We start from the raw sequence: 20,356 nt of genomic DNA, 5'->3' as shown, positions 1-20,356 counted from the left end.
GACGCTACCTGAAATTGTTATGAATGAACTCAAAGACCATTCCTCACACTGCTATCTGCAGAAGTGGACATCAGTCTGAAGGTGCAACAAATAATGCAAAGTGGGGTTAAAAGGAGCCAAGAGTTGACTGACAGAACCATGTGAACACGTTAAAATGATTCTAGCAGACGGGTGAGCAATCCTGGTCCTGTGGGCCCGCTTTAACAGTAGGTGGATTCAACTCTCTGTCTCTATGATGGTCTGCAGTAGAGAACTCCAGAAGACCAGGGTGTCTTGCTCCAGCTCGTCCTTAGGCTTTCTGTAGAGCTTCATCATGACACATTCTTTAAATTCAGGTGTGTTGGAGCAGAGGAAGATTGATAAGGTGCAGGGCTGCGGCCCTCAATGAGCAGGATTCCCACCCCGATCTGCCACATGCTACCTGGCAACGTGACACACCTTGGAAATGCTTTAAAACAGATGAATCCTAACCACGACACCAGCATCCTTCATTTATCCTTCATCCTTCATTCAGTCCTTTACAGATTCATTAAATGTCAGGATTCTTCAGAATGTTCACTCGAAGGATTGCAGCATAGTTTCTTCTCACATCTTATAGGAGGGGAAATAAATACGCCAGTCAGCAGGAGAGTGGAAATACTTGTCAATAAAAAGTACAACATGGCCACATGTATTGAGAAAAACAAGAAGTAGAATGGCACTCGGTGGAGCGCATATCTTTGCCAACTCCACATTTGTTTGCGGAACCGAGTTAGCATCACTAGCATGATAATCGTTAGCTCATATAGATGCTGACTAGGTAGGTCAGGTAAATATATCACTGTGTGAAGTACTGAGCAGGGAGCGTTTCTATGGCAACCGACAATGATCTCCTTTGCTCTCCTACATGAGTTGCCTCTCTCATCTGCTGTATGGTGTATTTTTTTCATAGGTTTTGGGAAATTATTTGGAAACTGTTATCGGCTAATCCCCCAAAATCTAATCAATTGATGACAAGCTTGTGAAAGGTTGGTGACATACATACATACATACATACATACATACATACATACATACATACATACATACATACATACAAACCATAAATGAATAAATAAATAAATACACACAGGTGGAACTTGTGTAAAAAACTTCTGTATAAAAGCCTTTTCTTGCTTTTGGTTTTCATGCTTTTGTCTTGATTGATGAATTAATATAAACACTACATATACAGACAAAATAAGGACCTTCAGGCTGCAACAATTAGCAATGACTGTTTCCCCGCCTGTCCAAAGTCTGAGTTGAGATACTTGATATTCTTCACATTACATCTGAACTTTCCTGCAAACACTTCATTAGCATTAGAAATGATGTTTGCACAAAGAATCCTATAACTGCGGGTCAAGGTCGTCTTGAAATGCAGAGGGAAATGTAGCTAATTCCACTAATCACTGCCATTAAACTGGTGTCAGGCCGGTTTGTTGAAAAGTCTAATTGGCGGATATATTTTCCTGTCAAACTGCTGCTATGTGAGTGTAGGAGGGCTTCTCTCTCTTATTTATTTATTTCCTTTTAAAGTGCCGGCAGAGAAGAATTAATCATGCAATTAAAAACAAGAGCATTTGATAAATGAACGCTTTATATTTGTCGTTACAAAATGTTTCCATCAAGTGGAGCACGGATCATTGTAAACTGTAACTAAAATAAAAGGTTTCGGAACGGTTCAACTACACTAATGGCGTGTTTCCACCGCACAGAAAGTGCAGGGACCTTACGGAGAGGTATGGCAAAGTGTGACTGGAGACAAATCTGGTGCAGTTTCCACTGCAGAAAGTAGGTTAAAAACCAAGCGGGGCTTAGAGCTCATCAGATATGTGACGTTACAACAATAATCTCAGATCTGGCGGCAGATCTGGACCTTATGAATCCTCTATTGTTGTTGTTTACAATCCTCTGTTTTGCACTAGTTGTTTAGTTCACTTTTATTTTTTGCAGCCACAGAGCTGCAGCTGCAACTTCCGTGCAGCCCCGGCGGCACAGAGCCGGTACACGGGAGCCGCGCCTCCGACCTCTGTGCCTGAGCGGCGCACCGGCCCGGCTCTGCGCCGCTGTGCCGGGCAACGCCACCTGAGCCAGCGGTCACATCCAGCAGTGGCTCTCCGACACTCCGGCTGCATCGCGTCCGCACTTTCCACCCAAACACGGAAGTTAAAACAGTCACATCCAGCGACGGTCAGTGCCAGAGTGGCTGCTCCGGCACTTGAGCAAAAAGAGCGGACGCCATGCAAAGACAGACCCCAGTGCTTCTCGTAGCGCCTGCTCCCAAGCTTCCGTCTCCCCATGCCTCACGGCCGCTCTTTAGCCCCGTCTCCACCGCACAGAAAGTAGCAGCCTAGACGGGTTTAAACCGCTCCGGCTCGCGTCTCACGACATGTAAAGCAGCCTAAACCGCTCCAGACCGTTCCAAAGGCGACCGCTTTTCCGCTCCCCATCCGTTGGGGTACCAGGACCATGGAACGGGTCTGAGGTTGAGCTGCTGTCTGCTGATTGGTCAGTGATTTACGACACGCCCTCAATATTTTAATGTGCTGGCTGGATGAATCCTCTGCTGTCAGTGTGGTCAGCTGTGCTCTGGTTGTTTTTATTTTCATTTTCTTTTCTTTGCTGCTCAACTTTAGTGTTTGTGGTGAAACAGCGACTTGAGGCATGGGGAGACCGGGGGGAGGGACTTTGCATCGCGTTGGAGTTTTCTGTTTGCAGCATAGCGCTCGCCGTGGCGCTGATGTGTGTCCGTGACACCGGAGTCTGGAGCTTTCGTCTCCGGCGCTGACCGCGCTCCGGCAGCTCCGCTTCCCAGAGGCGGTCAGCGTTCTGTTCAGCCGCGGTCAGTGGCGCTTTATCGCGGGGACAGACCGCGGAAGCCATGAAAAGGAGCTTGGAGCTCGGAGCTCGGCGCCTCCGTGTTCCGGCGCTGCGCTGTGCGGCGCGGCGCGGCGCTGTGCTGCGGCGCCGGAGTGGAAAACCTCCTGGGTTTTGAGCAGAAAGCTCAGACTCCCGTGTCTGTGCCTCAGCCAACCGGGGGGAACGCTCCGGCCACTTGCCCCACACCCGAGCGCTCGAGTGCGGGGCAAGTCGCTGGCCAAGTGGCCGAGCGACTCGCTCTCTCAAAACAAACACGGAAGTTGCGCTGCAGCTCTCCGCTGCAAAAAATGACTGCTGCAAAAAATAACTTCTTTTTTTTTTCCGCTGCAAAAAATAACAGTGCAAAGTGGAGAATTTAAACAACAACAGAGGATTCATAAGATCTACATCTGACGACGTTCTTTTCTGTTATAATGTCACATTTCTGCGGAGCTCATAAGCCCCGCCCACTTTTCATGCTCCTCTCTGCAGTGGAGACACGACCCAAAATTTCGGTCGGGGTTGTGCTTCCGAACTGCTCCGTACTGCTCCGCTCCGCCCCGGCACTTGTGTGCGGTGGAGACGGGGCTCTTCAGAACCAAAACAAAAGTTGCGCAGCAAAGAAGAAAAAAAAACAACCAGTGCAAAGCTGACCACGCTCACAGCAGAGGATTCATCCAGCCGACATATTAAAATATTGAGGGTGTGTAGTAAATCACTGACCAATCAGCAGACGGCTCCTCAAACTCAGACCCGTTCCATGGTCCTGGTACCCCGACGGAGGGGGAGAGGAAAAGCGATGGTGTTTGGAGTGGTTGTTTCCAGAAAATCAAACATTCTTGCAGTGGAAACCCGAACCGTGACGGACTACACCTGTCCATTCCTGCACTTTTTGTGTGGTGGAAACGGGGCTTTAGAAACTTTTTTTTAGCTTTACCTTGTCGAACTGCACTCAGCCAGAATATAAGTTTGAAGAGATAAAATAAGATTTTAGGAACTAAAAACTTCTATTGAGATCAATGAAAGTCGACATTTATTCTTGTGGGACAAGATCTTAGTTCAGGTTCAGTGACATCACTGAATTCCAAAGTAAAGTGGGTGCAAAACCTTTTAGCGACAATGTTCTAACAAACATATAGGCGCTTGATGTTGAGCCTTGGACACAGCTAATCAAAAAAAATATATATTTAATTGGAAAAAAAAAAAGGTTATTGACATGAATCAAACCAGGTCATGCAGTCCTAAAGACAGAAGTTCTACCACCAGACCACCAGGAAAACTGCTACCTATTGAGAATCTTAAAAAGTCTATCTCATTGTTTCAGTCAATTCAACCAGCAGTTTCTCAGCCAAAATAACGTTGAAAGTGGTACTCGTAAAGCGGGAGCTAGCTCTACTCATTCAACCATCAGTGTGGATCAGGAGGAAACACAGCCTGAGGCAGCAAGAGGAGACCAGGGAGTTCTGTCCTCACACAGTAATGACTTACTATGTAAGAGGCAGTTTTATTCACAGATAAGAAAATATTGTAGATAATCTTAAAGAATTAATAGCATACTTTGCATGCAGTCCTTTCTGATGACAGCAGGTGGGGCTGAGCCCCAGCTGCCCCTAACGACCAGTCGCCACTCATCATATTTACTCCTTACCAGATTTTAACGGGGCAATTATGTCAACGGCTTCTTCGCTGGTTGGTGGAGGCATATAACTAAGAAGTGGGATTTTTACTTATAGGTGCATCTCACAAACTTAGAATATCATGAAAATGTTCCATATTTCTTGTCAGTCATCTCAGAAAGTGAAGCCCAATTATTCTATAGATTAATTACTCACAGAATGATTATTTCAAGCATTTATCTCTTTAAATTTGGATAATTATGGTTCAAAGCCAAAACTGACTGTCAGAAAATTGTAATATTCCATAAGATAAATGTAATAAAAAGTGAATAATATGTTAATTGCTATGCATTCAATACATCTGCATGGATGTGGCCCTGAGACCGTCAGCTGCAGCACTGCTCAGCTGTCTTGGAAGACCAGGATGCTTTGATTTCACTTTCACTCCATTTCACTGTCAGACAAATATTAAACTTTTTCATGGTCTTCTAATCTATGGAGCTGTACCTGTAAAATGTTAATCTCTCTATAAGTGGGATTATTTGATTGCAAGGTTCCCGCGAAAAAGGATTTAACTGGTCGAAATTCAAATAAAACACAATTTCTGATGAGCAGTTTGAAAAAGTTTCTTTAAACATCTTGGTGAGCCTGTCATGTTCCATCCATCCATCCTTTCTTTTACCTGTTTCTAATTCATTTGATCAATCTTTCAATCTTCAATCATTGAAGCAATTAAGACAGTTTCAGGATTTTAAGCCTGTTTTTACATTTAGTACTTTCATCATTTTGTTTCCCTGTATTTGTTGTTTGGAGATTTATTACATTGATCACCTTCGGTGAAAGACAACGTTCAGGTGGACCAGCCTTTAGCTGACCGACTGTGTAGCCATCAATGTCTCACATTCATTACATCAAACTCCAGGATAATGTTAAAGACTGTTTGGTGTTCCACGAATTGAAATAAAATCAACTTCTACTTAACTTATCAACTTGTGGTTTAATAAACACATCGGGTGTCTGCTCCATATACTTCAGGCTTCATGTTTCTATAAAGACGTCAATCTTGATGATTTGTCTCTACAGTTTGCTGCAGTGTCTATTCGATGCTAATTTAAGTCTTGAAGCACCTCTGACTGTAAAACCAGCATGTTCAGCTGGCTCAGTTCACTAAGCTAATGTGCTTCAAGAGCCAATTCAAATGAGCCAAATGTGGATTTATTGCTTCACCATGTGCAGAGATTTCCTGCCAGCGATCTCATAAATTCCAGGAAATGATGGGAGCGAAGGAGGTGAACCTGCAGAATGTGTTTGTTTGGGGTGGGACATCAGGGTGGCGATCTGCTGCAAATGGTCTGAAATGAAGAAAACACTGTGCAGCTTTAGTAATTGTTTAAATTTGTAGGGAAACATGTGTTTATGTCATTCCTGATAATGTTTGAAGTCAGTCCTGATGTTACAACATGGCCCTAGTTCACACTGGGATTCTGTACTTTTAATCTGGGCTTTGACTGGTTTTCTTTAGATTTGGACTGGAAATAGACTGATTTACTGAAGCTTAGATGAGGTTTATACTGATTTTCTTTCGACTTGGACTGGAATTAGACTTGTTTTCTGGAGCTTTGGTGTGGTTTGAACTGGCCTTCTGTCATTTGGAACAGGTTCAGACTGTAATTCTGAAGTAGCATCTGGTATTCTGGAGGAAACCTGTTTTATTTAGATTAGGACTGGGTTTATTCAGATTTTCTTTGGCTTTGGACTGGGTTCAGACTAGGATTAGGCTTTCTGAAGATGCTTTTCTGGAGCTTAGATGAGGGTTGAACTGGTTTTCTGTAGTTTTGGATGGGTTTAAGCTGTTTTGATCTCAAACTGGTTTTCTTTTGTTTTAGACTAGGAATGTACTGGTTTTCCATAACTTGTTCTGACGTTGGACTGGTTTTCTTGAGCAACAACTGGAATTAGACTGGTTTCCTGTCACTTTGGAGGGGTTTCAACGGTTTTGTGTGGGGCTGGACCAGGTCTAGGCTGGTGATCTGTGGTCTATACAGTGTTTGGACAGATTTTCTGTAGATTGTGATGAATTCAGATTGAGTGGCTGTTTCTGCAAGTGTGCTCAGCTTCAAGCTGTCTATGGAAAGAGGTTTAAAGAAGACAGAGAGCTGCTAGCCATTGGAGAGAACTTAAGATAGAGTTGTGCCTGCAGGTGACAACAGACTGACGGCTTTTCCACTCTTCTCTGGCAGGGTGTCGTGAAGAGAGACGAGCTTGTGTTCAGGGCGGCGAGGCGGCGGGGCATTCCCATCCTCATGGTGACGTCTGGGGGTTACCAGAAGAGGACGGCCCGCATCATCGCCGACTCTATCCTCAACTTACGAATGCAAGGCCTGATCGGGGCCGAGGCCGCAGATGGAGAGGGGAGCTCGTTGCTGGCCCCCCACATGACGTCCAGCAACCAGTATGCCGGCTCCAAACACAACGCCGTTTGAGGAAATCAACACCCGACAGGTGTGGAAATGAAAGACACTGAAGTAGCTTCATGTTGCAGAGCTGACCTACTAAATAATGGAGCAGTGGGAGAGTTCTCGTGTGTGTTCGTACAAACAGAACAAGCTTAAAAAAAGAAAAAATAACAAGCTTTTGGTAATTTCCTAACATCTGTATGAATGAATCACGTGAAGGGGATGATCACTCAGCAAGAAAGGCTTGTGATCTCGAGGCTGCAGAAGATGAGTGAAGACACTGAAAGAGAGCTTTAATTTTAATCAGTTGCAGTTTAATGGCTTTTCTGTTTAATGTTTGTCTGCAGAGGTGCTCTCTCATCTCAGGAAATAATATCTGTGAAGCGTGTGATGTATTAAGCTTTGATGTACTTGTGCATTCATACGGAGTCAATTAATTATCTTCAGTTTGTGAAGGTGAACGTGAAGGAACAGATAATTATATATGAAACTTTCTCTAATGCGGATGTTTAACCTTCTCATATCATGTCTCTCACTGGTGTTTGGTTTTATCATTTACTCAGTATATTGGTATAAAATGAGTGATTGGATGAATTTTAAAAAAAAATTTTCACTTATTACATCCTCTACTTTAGACCCCCTCTCATATATCTGCAGGCGTCGAAATAACAGATATATGGAAATGTGTTATATATCTGCTAAAAGCACAAATTGTAAGCTAATTTGTGCACTCCAACAAAGAAATAAAATAAACTTGTGTTCCGAATATAATAATACCAGGAGTTGATATAGTTGAACTTTTTATGGTAACCTTTAAATTAAATATAAATATAATATAAATTCCAAGGATTGTTTATCGGTTATTTTTACTTTCAAACAAACCTCCTGAATCTCAGTGCCTGTGAGTGCTGCAGGCAATGAGTAGACATTCATAAAAATGAACTGCTATGTTTTTAAAGCCATTCATTGTGAGTTCACCGTAGTTGGTGACAAAAGGAAGCAACTTTTCCATTACTTCGGTTTGCAGGTGATAACTTTTAGCTCAATCAGACAACGTTCGAATTCCATCGCACAAATGTAGTTTAATGTGGAAAAACTGGCAAATTTAACAAATTAATTGGTAACCCACACAAATATTGCAGAATTGTGTTAAATTTGCATGGAAGATTACAATCACATGCACATATTTTATTTTTCACTCATGAATCTGAGAACTTTGGGAAATTTCTGTTGATGTCACATTGAATGAGCTTAATGTTTACAAGGATCTTGTATTGTATAATTATTGGAACAAAAAAGATTTGACTCATCGTTCAAACTTTACACACTAAAACATGTAACTTAGCACTTTAACTGTTGCATTGTGAAATTCCCGACATAAACAAAGTGTAAGAAAGATTTTAAATGGAGCCTCCATCATTACTTTCTCTGTGATCAATATGAATATTTCAGCAGCTGCAACATCAAGTCCACTGCAGAAAGTAGAGACTTGAGCAACATACAACTCCAGACAAGACGGAAACTCACTGTTGAACTACGTGTGATGGTGACTGACACCTTTTCATTTGAATCCTCTCTCAAAATCAGTTTGCGGAAGGATTGAAGCCAGTGGGATGAACCTGATAAACAAATATCAAATTAAATTACCAGCTGCAATGATAAGAAGTGAATCCACAATCACACCAGTAGGAAGTCAATTTTCAACAGATAATGTGTGATTAAGTCAAAACCATCAAGCTGATCACTGCAGGTGTAGCATGTAAACCTCACCTTGCAGTCACTGTGTTCATAGTTCATAGTCTTTTCACAGAATCTTGTCAGCCTGAGTGGACTTTGGTATGAATCTATTTGTTCTCCACATGTTTTAAACCAGAGAAGCAGTTATAGGGAGTGGTGACGGTCGTCCCTATAGCCACGAGGTGTAATGTTCGCCTCGGAGAAGCTAATGGTGTCTTGATTGTGGCTTTGATAATAACACCATGCCTTCTCCACCCCCATCGCTTGTGTTGTTCTGTCTCTGGTCTGGGCAGACCTGAAGTGGCAGCTGGCAGGTGCTGCCGTAATGACTTTTTAACGTGTTTTCATATTCATCATCTTCAACGGGTCTCTCTGGCTTCAGTTAAAAATAAAGTAGGAAGAGTTGAACGTTGAGTGCAGACAGGGTGAAAAGCGTGGAGAGGAAGCTGTTTGGACGCGACTGAGATGAAAGCGCGAGGAGACGCGTTAGCGTTGTCGCTGCTAATTATCGACGGCCTCTGATCTGTTGAGCTGCTTCTGCCAGCAGCTGAAAGGTTTGATGGAGTTTACTTTCATTAATGCTGCTTATTGTCCTGGTTCAACAGCCCTGATTCCCGCTAGGCAGCTCCTGCAACTCCAGTGATTTCAGTTGAACATATGACCGGTGCCAAAGTACCTCTTCTAATCTGTGTTTGGGTGTTTTGGTGTGTTTGTGGATTAAGCAAATATTTAACACTTCTATGCAGTTCAATAAATCCAATAACAAACTTAAGGTCTGTTTTGATTTTTTTCCACATCTTATACAAATTCTGAATATGTTTTGTGTTACAATTGATGATTCTTTCATCGTAGTAAGTATTTGTAAAGGAAAAATAGGCGTACTCATTTTTAGTTACTTGCTGATAGGAGTACTTATTAAATAGCAGCAGAGGCTTCATGTTACTCAGCAGTAATATTAATGTTTCCTTTAAATTATTGACACCTTTTGCAGCAGTTGTGTAATTATATTAACTTTATAATCTCACCATGACCCTCCGCTGGAAGAAGTGGGTATGAAAGACAGTAGATGGATTGACTGTATATCCTGCACAATTCAATGAATGCCCTATAAACAATGCTCTGTGATCACCTGTTCATTATCAATATCCATTTTATCCCATTTTTCATTCACCTCTAATCTGGACTGCGTCCTTAGTAGTACGTCTTCAGCCATATCGGTGCGCTCCTCGGACAAGGACGCCGCCTCGGGACGGGAGTCATCTCGGAGATTAAATACAGTAAATTGCATTGTTTTAATGTGATTTGGAAAGAGCCACATTTTGAGACACCTTAAAATGTTCCGTTTTGAATTGTTCCATCTCATTCATGTCTCTGTTAATGTCATAAGTCGCAGCATACTTCAAGTAGGTTCTGACGTAGGAGCACTAAAGTGTAACTGAAAAGGCTCCATGGTACCAGTCGGATGTTATCCTGAGGCTTCATTGTTCAAGAGTGTTTACTCCCAGACACTGTTTCATGTGGACCATGTCGTGGTGTGCCGGCATACTGGATTACTGCAGGAAGACGATGCACCTGGGATCTGGATGGCCACCTCACCACAGATGAACCGTGCAGGACAATCTGCTGGAAGAGGAGTCATTTTTCACCATTTTAGACGAACCGGCACCAAATGAACCCCCGACCAGCAGCCCAGAGCGGCGTGCAGCCGATGGCAGCATTGTCTCAGGTTGTGCCTGGAGCTGATCACTTCCATACTTGAGAGTGGTAAAAAGACGTTTGTGGTCTTTGACAGGTTTAAAGGAGTTATTTGCTCATATTTCCACATGCGGTTCAGTTAACTTGCCATGAGGAGAAATCAGATCTAAGCAAAGAATCAGAATTGAGCATCGAGACCTCTAGGATGAACGTAGCCCTAAAGGCCCCGGTCATGCTTTGCCGTACTGCTCCGGAACGTTCCGCTCCATCACGGCACTTTTTGTTCATTGGAAAGGAGGCGATAGAGACCATTCTTCAACATATGGACATGGGGAGTTGTGGTATTGAACCTGTAGTGCCGATTGAGAGGCAACCAGCTCCACTAGCAGAGCCACACACTGCACACAAACTTTCAAGAGCAATGGGGAGTTTCACATTTCTCTTGTAGGTTGGAGAAAGTGTGATATCCTCATATCGGGATCAGTTTGAGACCCTTTGTGATCTCTGGCACTTCTACAAGAAGTCCCAGTGGCCTGGTGAGGAACCTCTGCCATAGTGCTGTCACAGTGTCACTTTCATAAAGCTTTTCTTTCTTGTCGGAATGTAGGAGTTTTAGTCAAAGGCCATGATGGGTGTAATAGTTCAACCACTGCTCTAGTCCTTTTGTTTCAGCTGAAAAACAATTTAGAAATCTACAGAAACATAATCAAAACCTTTTTTCCATCTTCTAAAATGGATACTTTGCACTTTTTCTTAACACTGAAAACAAATGATGATCTCAAGACTTTGATCCTACAGTGACTTCCCCTTTCACTTTACAAATCAGTTATTCCACCATGGCTGTACAGCTTTAACACACATACAAACACACATCACATGTAAAATATATTAGAAAAATACTGAACAAACCAGAATCCTTAACAAGTACAATAATGACACACCTGTTCATACTTTAATTAATCCTAATAAAAACAATGACCTATGATTTAGATATGCTGGTTACATTCTCACTTTCTGAGAAGCTGTTTATTGTCTCAATAAGGAAACCAGTCATGGTGAAACCACCATATGTCAGCTGTGTGCGCAACAGACATGCCCCACATTGTGTACGTAGACTGATACATCAACCCCATTGCAGCTTTCAAGATTAGATTTTCAGTAATGTTCCAAATTCAGTTTCTAAGTGATTTTGGTGACTTTGGGGACTCGTGAAATGTCTCTGCAGCTTCCCGACTGTCTAATTACTATTTGTCCCAGCGCGTATAATGAAGTGTCAGTCCAAGTGAGGCTGCTTCGGGGGAAATATGTTGTTGCTAGAGCAAGTGAACATCAGGTATCTGAGATATCTGCCCGCCAAACAGCAGGTCTGCTTTTCCGTTCCGAGCCCTCCCCTCCTCAGTGCTGGTGCTGCGTGACGCCGATGCCTTTGAGCTCGGTGACAGTGAGGGATTTGTGTCAGACAGACCTCCCGGGGATCCAACACCGACTTTTTCTCATTGTTTTCCTCCACTTCAGAAAATGCCTCACAGTGAAATTTATTTACAGGCTAATGTTTGATAGATTATTCCATTTCTGCTCTGCAGCTTGAATATTGAGTTGTGCCGTTTTTGTCAGAGCTGAGTTGCATAAAGAGCCACTTGCACATGCACGCATGCGCACACACACACGCACACACACACACACACACACACACACACACACACACACACACACACACACACACACACACACACACACACACACACACACACACACACACACACACACACAGCAGGCTGGGTGCCACTGGGTTTTTCACTTCCCAGTGTATTGAACAAGCACAAGGACAAAGCAGCAACCTTCACAGACATAAAGTGGATAATTACTTAGTTGTAGAGTGCAGGTGCTCTAGCAGGGAGTGGTTTAAGAGCACAAGTGTTTCCACAACTTTACAAAACCGCCCACATTTACAGCAGACGAGATTGAGGATGAAGTCACTCCTTCAGGAGAGGAGCTGTCCATTATGACACACACATCATCCCACCTGTTTCCTCTCACACCTGCAAACGCATGGGTTCAATTCATAAGTTTCAATTGATTATATATTTTTTTTAATTTTCAATTAATGCTGTTGCAGCTACCAGAAGTCCATCCCCTTGGATTATGTTCATTTTGTCATTGTGACATTGTGAATTATTTTTCAAACGACAGATAAATGCAGAGAAAACGTTTTTACCATGCCGACTTGTCACCTGATAACGACTGACACGTCATCACACATCAGATGACGCTCTGAGGAAGACTGCAGTTGCAGCCAAAAGATGTCAGCAAGGTAAAAAAAATGTTCCCTGCACTTATCTGTCGTTAAAAAAAGAAATCAAACTATATGTCGTCACAACGACAAAATTAAGATAATCCAAGTATTACGAGGAAGTTTGGGAAATGACTGTCAAGACCTTCCACCGATTGCAGAAACTGCAGAAAAAGTGAGCCCGCTTCAAGAACTACCTTAAATTCAAGCTCCGGTGCAATGACGAGGAAATAACACCGAAAAGCCTCAACATCAAGAACCCAATCCCAACAGGAAACGCAGAGAACACAATCAAAAAAGCCCTAATCAGAGAGAGAACAAAGACAACAGCAAATAAACAAAAAAAAATATTGACATTTTAATAACAGAGGATACGACTAGACTCAAAGAACACTTCCCACTGGAACTTGACATACAAGAATAGATAAACACGCATCTGAAAAGCACTTTTGAAGAAGAATTTGCCACAACAAAAAATCACCACATCCAAAAATTAAGCTAAAATAGTACTGAAAGAAAAAACAAAAACAAACAACCACACGACAACTAATGAGAAATGGGTACGGAACGTCTTCGCGACTTCACTATTACACCCAAAAAGATACCACGTGAAGAATTCATCCTTGCAACAGAACAAGTATGCCAACAAATACAGGACCCGGGAAGCAAAGCTGAACTACGCAACACCGTAGCAGGTATATTAAAATCAGCAAGGATCTCCCACAGTAACATCACAAAGGAACAAGAAAAGGCAATTCAGCACTCAGACAAGCTACAGCTATCACTATTATACCGGCTGATAAAGGAAGGAACTGTCATCATAGACACAGATCCTAAAAACCCTGCTAAAACCCTGACGAGAAACACACAAAATAACACAAGATGCAAGTAAGTATCACCCCACGAATATATGAACGCCAGAAAATACACAAAAGAGACTGCGCCCCCAAGTGGACAGCATCCGATCTGTCACCTACAACCTCTCCAAAGTCCCGGTAGACGTCATTAAACCCTCCTTGGCACAACATCACTGTAAAAATTCAAAACGACTGGCACAAGATGTTAACAACATTACACTAATAACAGACGAAATCCTCATTTCATATGATGTCATTATTCATAAAAACCCCCATTGATGTCACATTACATATATTACAAGAAGGCTTAAAAAAGGACAGGACTCTCAATAAACGCACAAACCTTACAGTTGAAGACATCATCACACTACTGGGTTTCGTTGCCAAGTCCACCTATTTCCCACCTATTTCACCCAGAGGTAAAATATACAGGCAAAAAGAAGGTTTTGAAATGGGGGACCCATTATCTGCAATTATGAGTAACTTTTTCATGGAGGACCTGGAAACCAAAGCCATCAACACAGCCGACCCCCCTCTGGGAAAGATATGAAGATGACATCCTGGAAATAATAAAAACTGGACATACCCAAGAACCCACAGACCATCTGAACAACATGGACAACACTGGGAACATACAGTTCACACACAAAGAGGAAATGAACAAGACCCTTTCTTTTCTGGACATGAACATTCACCACCAACAGGACGGCAGCATAAAAATCCCAGTATACAGGAAACCCACACACACGGACCAGTACCTCCACTGGACGTCAGAACACCCCACAGCACACAAACGTTCCGTTGCCCCACTAAGGCCGCCATTATAACAGATGACATAGACAAAAAAAGAAGAGGACAAACACATCTAGAATGCACTCACAGTGTGTCAATACCCAAATGAGTCCTAAACAAAGGAAAACAACAAGTATAATATAATATAGGAAAGAAAAGAAAAGAAATGAAAACAAAACACACAGAAAAATCAGATAAGAGCAAAAACAAGATCATCATCCCATACATCCGAGGAATAACAGAACCAACACAACATCAGCACAGCAGTGAAACTCCGACAAGAGACAAAATAGATCCGGAGAACAAATGCAATGTAATATATGAAATCTAATGTAAATCATGAAAGGAAAGAAAGAACATCAAACAGAATGTGAAAAAGAAACAGCAGGACGACTCACTAGATCAGAAAAGGCACAGCAGAACAAGAAAATGTAAAATCAGCCTCATGGACCACTGCAGAAGGCAAAAGCACACCATGAACTGGAATGACGGAAGAGGCATCACATCGGAAGATAACAAGTTCAAACAGTGACTGGCCTGACAGAGTCTGACCGATCTGTCAGGCCAGTCACACGTCAGATGACGCTCTGAGGAAACATGTCACCAAGGTAAAACATTTTCTCTGCACTTATCTGTCGTTTAAAAAAGAACTTGAACTATAAGAAGGCCATCCATCCATCCATCCATCCATCCTTCCAGCCAGCCATGCATCTTCTAAATATGTACTGGCGAGTTCCATTTAGCTGTTATAAATTAAAAAATGGTCCTGGAGCTAAACCCAGAGTGTGTGGGCTCACAGAGAGGCGGTCTCAGGTGACGGTCTGAAGACGACTGCAGACGCAGTCGAAACATGTCAGTCGGGTAAAACATCTTTCATTACTAGTTTCTCCGTTAAAAAGAAACAATGTTGATGAACATAGTTCAGCTAATAAGCCTATTCATGCTTTACTATTTCCCCATCGGGGAAATTCCCCTTTACTCAGATTGAGACATCCTGTTTCTGGAATGTTTTGTTTTGCCTCAATGTGGCGCCCCAGAGAGCTGATGGAGGGCAAGGGTCATGCTCAGGGACCCAAGTCTGCCTCTCTAACCTCGAGGCCACAACTATCCTCAACCAAACAACCGGCGATTTACAGGCCAACTTATTTCAAGCATGTTTTTTGGACAATGTTGGTGGAAATCAGAGCTCCCAGGTCGACACTGCAAACTCACAGAAGCACTGAAGCTGGGGACTTGCTCACTGTTCAGCAAGAGTTATCCACCACACCAGTACAGCCACCTTTCATCCCTATTGCTATCATTGGTACATTACCAGCAGTGAGACATTTGGAATGTTTTCTCATGTACATGATCACTCTGGTTGTTTTTCACATATTAAAGTCACATGAAAAAACAAACACAGAAGAGCAACACACGTGTTTCCATCAGGTTCCATCTCATGAAACAAGAAAGTTCCACAAATACCTTTTCATTAAGTAATCCATCAACATGTTTTCTTTTCTTTTAATATGTTAATATATTGTTTTAGTGTTGGTCTATCAATAGAATCTAAAAGGATTTTGTCAAATGTGTTTACAATGTTTCCAAAGATTTTATTTATATATCTTGTATACTTTCTAATTATACATATTTATTTTTTATTCTACTAATTATATATTCTGTCAATGTTTCTCCTGCTTCCTGTTTATTTGTGGAGCACTGCAATGAAATTTCAGATTTTTAAATGTTTTTCTTCTAGAAACAAAGTGAACCTGGAGGACTTCAATATGTTTCTGAGGTGATGTTAATGATCATTCTGCTTCCCCACAGGGTTTTGACCTCAGTGTTTTGAATGAAAGTCTTGTGCTTCTGAATGGACCAAACCCTCCATGGTCTCAAGAATTCCTTCCTTCTTGCAGCCAACAAGCGAGCTGGAGCATGTGGTGGTACACAGTGAGCTCAGTACCTCTGTCCACACAACACATATCGCAGTGCGTAGTGTTGATTTACACTGTGTGCTTTGCATATTGTAGACCAGTGTGTTTCAACCACTGTGCCGCGGCACACTGGTGTTCCGCGAGATCTAGTCAGGTGTGCCGTGGGAAATGATCCAATTTCACAATTTTTCTATAAAGACACTTGCTCTCAGAGCCGCTGCAAGCTGTGAGAGCAAGTGTACAGAGTAATCATGTATAAATACTGTGGCTGGCGCTTTGGAAGAACGGCTCTGAGTTGAGATTCTTTACTGCCAGCTGATCACCAGAAGCTTTTATTTTGACATATACACTAGCAACTGGAACTTCATAACAGGATGAGACTCCACACAACACGTTTCTCACTCATGGTTGTCCACCAACATCCAACAAACCAAACTAGAGGAAATAATTAACTCTCTGAACTGAGGAACAAAAACACAACACAAGCACAAATCAACACACAACAACCCCGACAATGACCCTCAATAACCTCCGGCAACACATAACATGAACTCCCATCATGCCCTGCAGCGACCAACTCCATGATGCTACAATACTCTTCACCACTAGAGGGCAGCACAGAACGTTGACGGTGAAATGAAACTTAACAGACGTCAGTCTGGTTAATCACCACCACCTGCGCTGCTCCCATCTTGTATCAAAGTACTGTGTCAGTGACAGTGATGGAGAAGTTTTTGAAAAGGAATAATGTGAACCAGGATCTCAGCTCTTCATCCATCAGGTCCAGGTTTCACACTGAGGGAGTACAAATAAAAAAAAGAAATTGGGAAATACTTTTTTCTGTATTTATTTGATTCCTGTTGATAAAACATTGATGAGAATGACTTTATATTGTTAATATGGGCTACAAAGTTTAACATTTTAACATTTTTGGGTGGTGGTGTGCCTCCAGATTTTTGCAAAGAAAAAAGTGTGCCTTGGCTTAAAAAAAAGGTTGAAAAACACTGCAGTAGACACAGTCCTATCCTGGAGCCTTCAAGTCTGATGGAGGTGTGCGCACTGTCAACTCAGAAGCTGTGCAGTGGGGTGTGAGAAAGTGACAGCCCTTTCTCACGTTAACACAACACAGCTCACCTCGCACCTCCTGCTCCTGCCCGTCAGCCTACTCCTCAGCAGAGTGCCACAGAAGGAGCTGTATTTCAGTGGGCAGACGGCAGGTGGAACAGTCCACTGGGTGTAGGGGTGCACTGTTTGTATTTTTGGGTGTAAATATGTATAGTGGGGAATTGGTAATGTAATGTATATATTTGGTATGTAATTATGCTTGTCTGATGGAGGTGTACTTTATTCATATATTTCTTTGGTTAGGCTAATTTAGAATAAGTTAAACACCCCTTAGACAGTTGTTTCAGCCCAGCACGTCCTGATTGGCTCAACTCAGGGTGGGGCTGGGCCTATTTAAAGAGGCCCGCTGTCAATGACTGGAAGGACTGAGAGACTGAGAGTAGACGAGTCTTTGTCCGCTGGCCTGTTTGAGGCTGCAAGTGAAAAGAATTAGTGAACGGTTGTAAAGAGAAAAGTTTAAATAAATCAAGTTAATTCTTGGAAAACACAGTCTCCCCTCTCATCCTTGCCACATCCTCTCTCCCAACACCTGCCGACCACACCCCGAGTCGGGGTGTCCGCCTTGGAACCTCACATGGTGCTTCACGGCAACATGGAGCCTTCATATATCATTTGCATAGTGTATGGATTTGCGACTCAGTTCACATCCGAGGAAGGCGAGCTGAGAATTTTTATACCTTCGTTTGGTTCGGGTGGCGTTCACATTCACTTTTGAGAACGGATCAAACCACCTGGAAAATGTCAATTACAGCAGCTGCTTGTTTGGGGGCGCTGTTGCCCAGAACAAACACTGACCAGAGAGGAAATCAAGAAGAAACACAGCTCATTGATTGGTCCGGATCAAAAGCAGAAGTCCTGCCATATTAGCCTGTGGTGGCTAGGCGAGTTAGCTTGTGGCTAATGGGTAGCCACAAACAACCACATATAACCACATAAGGTCTTCAGACCAGATATCAATGATCCTTTTTCAGTCCTATTGGCAAATAGTTAAAGGTTAGTCCGCATATTTCTACTTGTCCTGGGATATCGGTGCATCAAATAGTTGTCAGAATTATACTGAATATAAGTTAGTTACTTTTGTATTTTTGTACTGTAATCCAATAAAAGGCCACTCTGAAATGTGAATTTGTTTGCTTTATTGGGGGTCTGGGGACTCAGAACCAGTCAGTATCTGGTGTGACCACCATTTGCCTCATGCAGTGCAACACATCTCCTTCGCATAGAGTTGATCAGATTGTCAATTGTGGCCTGTGGAATGTTGGTCCACTCCTCTTCAATGGCGGTGAGAAGTTGCTGGATATTAGTGGGAACTGGTGCACGCTGTCGTATACGCCGGTCAAGCACATCCCAAACATGCTCAATGGGTGACGTGTCCGGTGAGGATGCTGGCCATGCAAGAACTGGGACATTTTCAGCTTCCAAGAATTGTGTACAGATCTTTCAACATGGGGCCGTGCATTATCTTACTGAAACATGAGGTGATGTTCATGGATGTATGGCACAACGATGGGCCTCAGGATCTCATCACGGTATCTCTGTGCATTCAAAATGCCATAAATAAAATGCACCTGTGTTCGTGGTCCGTAACAGATGCCTGCCCATACCATAACCCCACCACCACCATGGGCCAGTCCATCCATACCATAACCCCACCACCACCATGGGCCACTCCACCCATACCATAACCCCACCTCCACCATGGGCCACTCCATCCACACCATAACCCCACCTCCACCATGGGCCACTCCATCCATACCATAACCCCACCTCCACCATGGGCCACTACATCCACAACATTGACATCAGCAAAGCGCTCACCCACACGACGCCACACACGCCGTCTGCCATCTGCCCTGAACAAAGCAAACCGAGATTCATCGTGAAGAGAACGCCTCTCCAACGTGCCAGACGCCGTCCAATGTGAGCATTTGCCCACTGAAGTCTGTTACGGCGACGAGCTGGAGTCAGGTCCAGACCCCGATGAGGACGACCAGCTGGAGTCAGGTCCAGACCCCGATGAGGACGACCAGCTGGAGTCAGGTCCAGACCCCGATGAGGACGACCAGCTGGAGTCAGGTCCAGACCCCGATGAGGACGACCAGCTGGAGTCAGGTCCAGACCCCGATGAGGACGACCAGCTGGAGTCAGGTCCAGACCCCGATGAGGACGACCAGCTGGAGTCAGGTCCAGACCCCGATGAGGACGACCAGCATGCAGTTGAGACGGTTTCTGACAGTTTGTGCAGAAATTGTTTGGTTATGCAAACCAATTGTTTCAGCAGCTGTCTCAGTGGCTGGTCTCAGACCATCTTGGGGGAGAACCTGCTGGAGGTGGAGGTCCTGGGCTGGTGTGGTTACACCTGGTCTGCGGTTGTGAGGCCGGTTGGATGTACGGCCATATTCTCTGAAACACCTTTGGAGACGGCTTATGGTGGAGAAATGAACATTCAATGCACGAGCAACAGATCTGGTTGACATTCCTGCTGTCAGCAGGCCAATTGCACGCTCCCTCAATGCTTGTGGCATTTTGCTGTGAGACAAAACTGCACATTTCAGGGTGGCCTTTTATTGTGGACAGTCTCAGGCACACCTGTGCACTAATCATGATGTCAGATCAGCATCTTGATGTGGCACATCTGTGAGGTGGGATGGATGATCTCAGCAAAGCAGAAGTGCTCACTATCACACATTTAGACAGATTTGTGAACAATGTTTGAGAGAAATGGTAATATTGTGTATCTGGAAGGAATTTTAGATCTTTAAGTCCATCTCATGGAAAATGGGAGCAAAAACAAAAGTGTTGCGTTTATATTTTTGTTGAGTGTACTTTGGCTTATCAATGATTTGTCAATGAGTTGTGAAGCTAAAGTCAGAGATAGGTAGTCCTGCACTGCTGTAAGAAAGTTTCTCCTCTGGTTCCTCCAGCATGCTTCATTTCTGTGGTTTCAACAGTGAACCAACAGATGTAACAAAGTAGATCTCAGACAGAGGTT

The 20,356-nt window shown here is 43.3% G+C and overlaps 1 protein-coding gene across 1 annotated transcript in view; it reads left to right on the top strand.

Moving 5' to 3' along the window:
- Positions 1-9,360, top strand: part of hdac11 (histone deacetylase 11) — a 65,565-nt gene extending 56,205 nt beyond the window's left edge. Inside the window, exon 11 of the mRNA XM_080495303.1 lies at positions 6,737-9,360. Within this exon, the coding sequence (XP_080351429.1) occupies positions 6,737-6,979 (243 nt within the window). The 3' untranslated portion in view covers positions 6,980-9,360. The remainder of the gene's footprint in view (positions 1-6,736) is intronic.
- The last annotated feature ends 10,996 nt before the right edge of the window (positions 9,361-20,356 follow it).

This window comes from Blennius ocellaris (genome assembly GCF_963422515.1).
Source record: "Blennius ocellaris genome assembly, chromosome: 4".
Classification (NCBI taxonomy): Eukaryota; Metazoa; Chordata; class Actinopteri; order Blenniiformes; family Blenniidae; genus Blennius; species Blennius ocellaris.
Note: the sequence above shows the minus strand (reverse complement) of the source record. Positions and strands in the feature narration are given on the sequence as shown.